The 3,869-nt window shown below is 45.7% G+C and overlaps 1 protein-coding gene across 1 annotated transcript in view; it reads left to right on the forward strand.

The window, feature by feature from the left end:
• Positions 1 to 2,557: 2,557 nt before the first annotated feature.
• The window catches only part of dhrs3b (dehydrogenase/reductase (SDR family) member 3b), an 11,308-nt gene continuing 9,996 nt past the window's right edge, over positions 2,558 to 3,869 (forward strand). The window contains exon 1 of the mRNA XM_032513659.1: positions 2,558 to 3,307. Coding sequence (XP_032369550.1) covers positions 2,954 to 3,307 — 354 coding nt within the window. The 5' untranslated portion in view covers positions 2,558 to 2,953. The remainder of the gene's footprint in view (positions 3,308 to 3,869) is intronic.

Raw genomic sequence — 3,869 nt, forward strand, 5'->3', positions numbered from 1 at the left:
CCTTGCGAATCAGTTTATTGAGTCTGTTGGCGTCCGCTACCCTCAGTCTGCTGCCCTAGCATGCAACAGCAAAGAGGATAGCACTGGCCACCACAGACTCATAAAACATACTTCAGCATGGTCCTGCAGAGTTGAAGGACCTCAGCCTCCTCAGAAAATGAGACGGCTTTGGCCCTTCCTGTAGAGGGTTGAGTGTTCTGGCCCAGTCCAGTTTATTGTCAAGTGCACTCCCAGGTATTGTAGTCCTCCACAATATCCAAAGACCCCCTGGATGGAAACAGGGCTCACTGCTGCCTTGGCTCTCCTTAGATCTACCACCAGCTCCTGGTCTTTGTCACGTTGAGCTGGTAGATGGTCAGCTCAATCCATGTGACAAAGTCCCCCACCACAGCTCTGTACTCAGCCTCGTCCCCCTTGCTGATACACCCAACCAACTTATGTAATAAACAAAATCTGTAACAACCTGTAACAAAATAATACCTCTCTTTTCAAATAAATAAATATGAAAAAAAATTCAAAATATGACCTATTCTGTGTCAGACCAGTGAATTTAAGTACACACTTAATGGTCTCACGACAGAGAGTGAAAACCGGACATTTTCATGAATTTATAACCCCCCCCCCGGACACCGCGGACAGTACGTTAAAAGTGGACATGTCCGGGCAAAAGAGGACGTTTGGTCACCCTACCATTAAGATGTATTTTTTAATCTCTAGCGATATTTTCTCATATCTTTTTTTTTTGTTTTGTTTGTGACCGGGAGGTCGGTGGTTAAATCCCCAGAGCGGCAGGATTAAACCTGGGTGGGGAAAGTGAAAGAGTAGCACTTGTCCCTCCCTCATCACCACACCTGAGGTGCCCTTGAGCAAGGCCCTTAACCCCCAACTGCTCCAGTTGAGCTGCTCAGTGGGCAGCAGATCAGACTGTGGTTGTATGACAGGTCGACGTTGCAAATGGGAATTTGTTCAGGTATCTGAAGGTTGTTTGGTGTTTTTCCTGCGCTCTTCCATGACCCTCGTGTTGAGGAAGCTCTGCTGCTTACAGCTGCACTCGACACGGAGTGGCATTTTAATTGTCTGGTATCTAAGGGAAGGAAATGTGAGATACTTCGAGGGAAGGCTGACGGAGAACAACCTTATCTGAACTTTCACGTCTGCTCTGTAGATGGCAGTGATAGCATGAGAATGAATAAACAGTGCCTTCTAAAAGACACACTCTTTACATGTTTGCATTCTGCATGCATCCTGAACCCATTTGCCACCCGCTTCAATGCATGTGCTTGGACTTATTTCTTGTTTTTGCCAATCCAGTAAATCTAATTTAACGTCATCTGAGAATATTTTTTGGTTCGGTTTAAGGTTCCAGTGCAACGTGACTTTGGGTTCACATTTAGTAAATCTCAGAAATTTTCCAAAATGAAGACAGCATCTGGAGTCGTGTTGTCTTGGAGTTTTTGAGCAGCCCTCGAGAGCCTCTCTGCCTTCCCTAAGTAGCTGAGCCCAGCACAAAGAAGCCATTGTTAGGCTGCTCTTTAAACCCATTCCAGTTGCAGAAAAAGCCCTGCATTCAGCGATACCCAGTAAAAATCCCAGTGCCGGGGCCAAAAATCACAGACTGGAATCTTGTCTGAGGCTCATGAATTCATAGGATTTGTTTAGGAGGTATTCACGCGGTTTTCTGTTTGTCACCCTGCCAAGCTTCTGAGACTGGGCTGACCTATTTCCCAAATTGCACTGTCACACATAACAGAATGATGTAGTCTGCTTCAAAAACACCAAATGTTACCGCAAAAACAAACTGGGTTCCAACAACTGATGTGGCTTTGCACATAGGAAATCAATATAAATTTACTTTGTAGTGTAATATACTTGTATACATTATGAGTCCACACATATAGGCAGCATCCAAATATTGAGCCTAGAGAGAGCAGAGATCAGTAAGATGTGCTTATCAGTGTGAGATTTGAACTTAGATTGCACAATTTTTCTCTATCATAGATAGATAGACTATATGCTAAATCTTTTTTTTAAATATACAAGAACCGAAAATGTTGGATCTGCTTACCTTTCCATTGGGCAATATCTATCTATCTATCTATCTATCTATCTATGGCAGCCCTATTTTGGGGGGTCTGTGTTATGGTTACAATTGTCAGGTTTCTCAGCTGTGTGTTTGTTTATTACTTAGCTGATTGACTGTCTGTTTGCTTATGCTTTCTCTTAATTAATAGGGGGCTGGAGTAAGGATTAGTTGACCTCAGTTATGTTTATGAATCCCTTGACCAAATAGCCCCATCTGGCACTCTTACATGAGAATAGTTTGGTTGTTGATTTTGCATTGACTTCGAACTGTCAGTGGAACCTGGGATCTACATTGCCATTGTTATTCTGCACGTCGTGCAACGAGGTTAAGTTAATAAAGTTTCCCAAACAAGATTGGGCACCCACCTGGGACGCAGCGGTGCGACCACTGGGGGGCCCTGGACCACAGATTGAGAACCCCCTCTGTAGGCACACGAAAAGGGGGTGGAGGAAGAGGCAAGTACGCAACCACTCAGGGCAGACGCGCTCTGGAGCAAAAATATTCATCCACTTAACATGTCAATCAGGATTAATGCCCATACAAACCTCCCATTTACGTTCATCCAGGGCTTTTCACCAGTGGAAGGCGGTGATATATAAGGCAGGACAGGACAGTAACACAACAGTAAAAGCCCAGCGGGTTCAGTAGCGCGCGTCAAGGAGCGCCGCCTGGACTTCACTTCACGTCTCTGCGTCTCTACCAAAGGTTGACAGGCGTAATGACTGATCACTCACTCATCTCCAGAGCGTGATGCACGTCGACTGTCATGTCCGAGCTCCTTGAAGTGACACACTTCTGCTCATTTTAATATTCCTTTGCCAGTGGATTACTCATGCAACAGTTTCTGGGGCTGCAGATGAGATTGGTTGCATGCGGATAAACTTGCAGGAGCTCCCAAGTCGCTGTCCCTGCACTGTAGGGAGGGGATATCAGCACGCGTGTGTGTTTGTGTGCGTGTGTGCACGTAAACTTGCAGTGAACATTATAGGCTATAGCCTACTTATCGGCTTCCCGCGAGCACTTTTCGAGATGGATTTGAAAAGCGCGTGTCGCCTGTGTCTTTTCCCCGTTCAGATGCTCTATTACATACTCAGAGCAAGTTTGTTTTCGCTGTTGCCGAGCAGAAGGAAGGACGTGACCAAGGAGGTGGTGTTGATCACCGGTGGGGGACGAGGAATCGGGCGGAACCTGGCCAAAGAGTTTGCCAAGCAGGGGGCCAGAAAGGTAATTTCATCTAACTATAGGTAGACAACTTGTTGCAGCCACATTGCTCCTTCCACTCCTCAGCAAAGAAATGCATCACCAAATTGTTCAACTTATGTTTTTATGCAACCTTTCTTCTTAAAACATGCTTCTGTATGTTTAGTTTGTGTCAAAACCAGTAGTAATTGGGCAGCCTGGATCCCCCTTCCCCTTCCTCAGGTGCACTGCTCAATCCTGTCCACCTTGCCCTAGGTGTGTTGTTGCTCCACTGTTCTATGGAAGCAAGGATCATAACCTGCAAGTAGACTAGTTGGTCCAGTGAGACGAAACACTGCCCTCAATTTTGGTTGTGTATTGCACAACAGCTTGGGTCAACCAGGGGGCAGGTCTGGGCAGCCTTTATGGCTGATTGATGTGATTAAGTGCAGCACTAGGCTGACATTTACCCTGCTAAAGGTCTGGCTGATTCTGGTGTGACTGACATGTCTAGAAAGTGCATTATAGTATTGTATAAGATTTAGGCTGTGTTAAAGGCAATGACTGTGTGTGTGTGTGTGTGTGTGTGTGTGTGTGTGTGTGTGTG

The sequence above is a fragment of the Etheostoma spectabile genome, chromosome 4 (genome assembly GCF_008692095.1).
Source record: "Etheostoma spectabile isolate EspeVRDwgs_2016 chromosome 4, UIUC_Espe_1.0, whole genome shotgun sequence".
Lineage (NCBI taxonomy): Eukaryota > Metazoa > Chordata > Actinopteri > Perciformes > Percidae > Etheostoma > Etheostoma spectabile.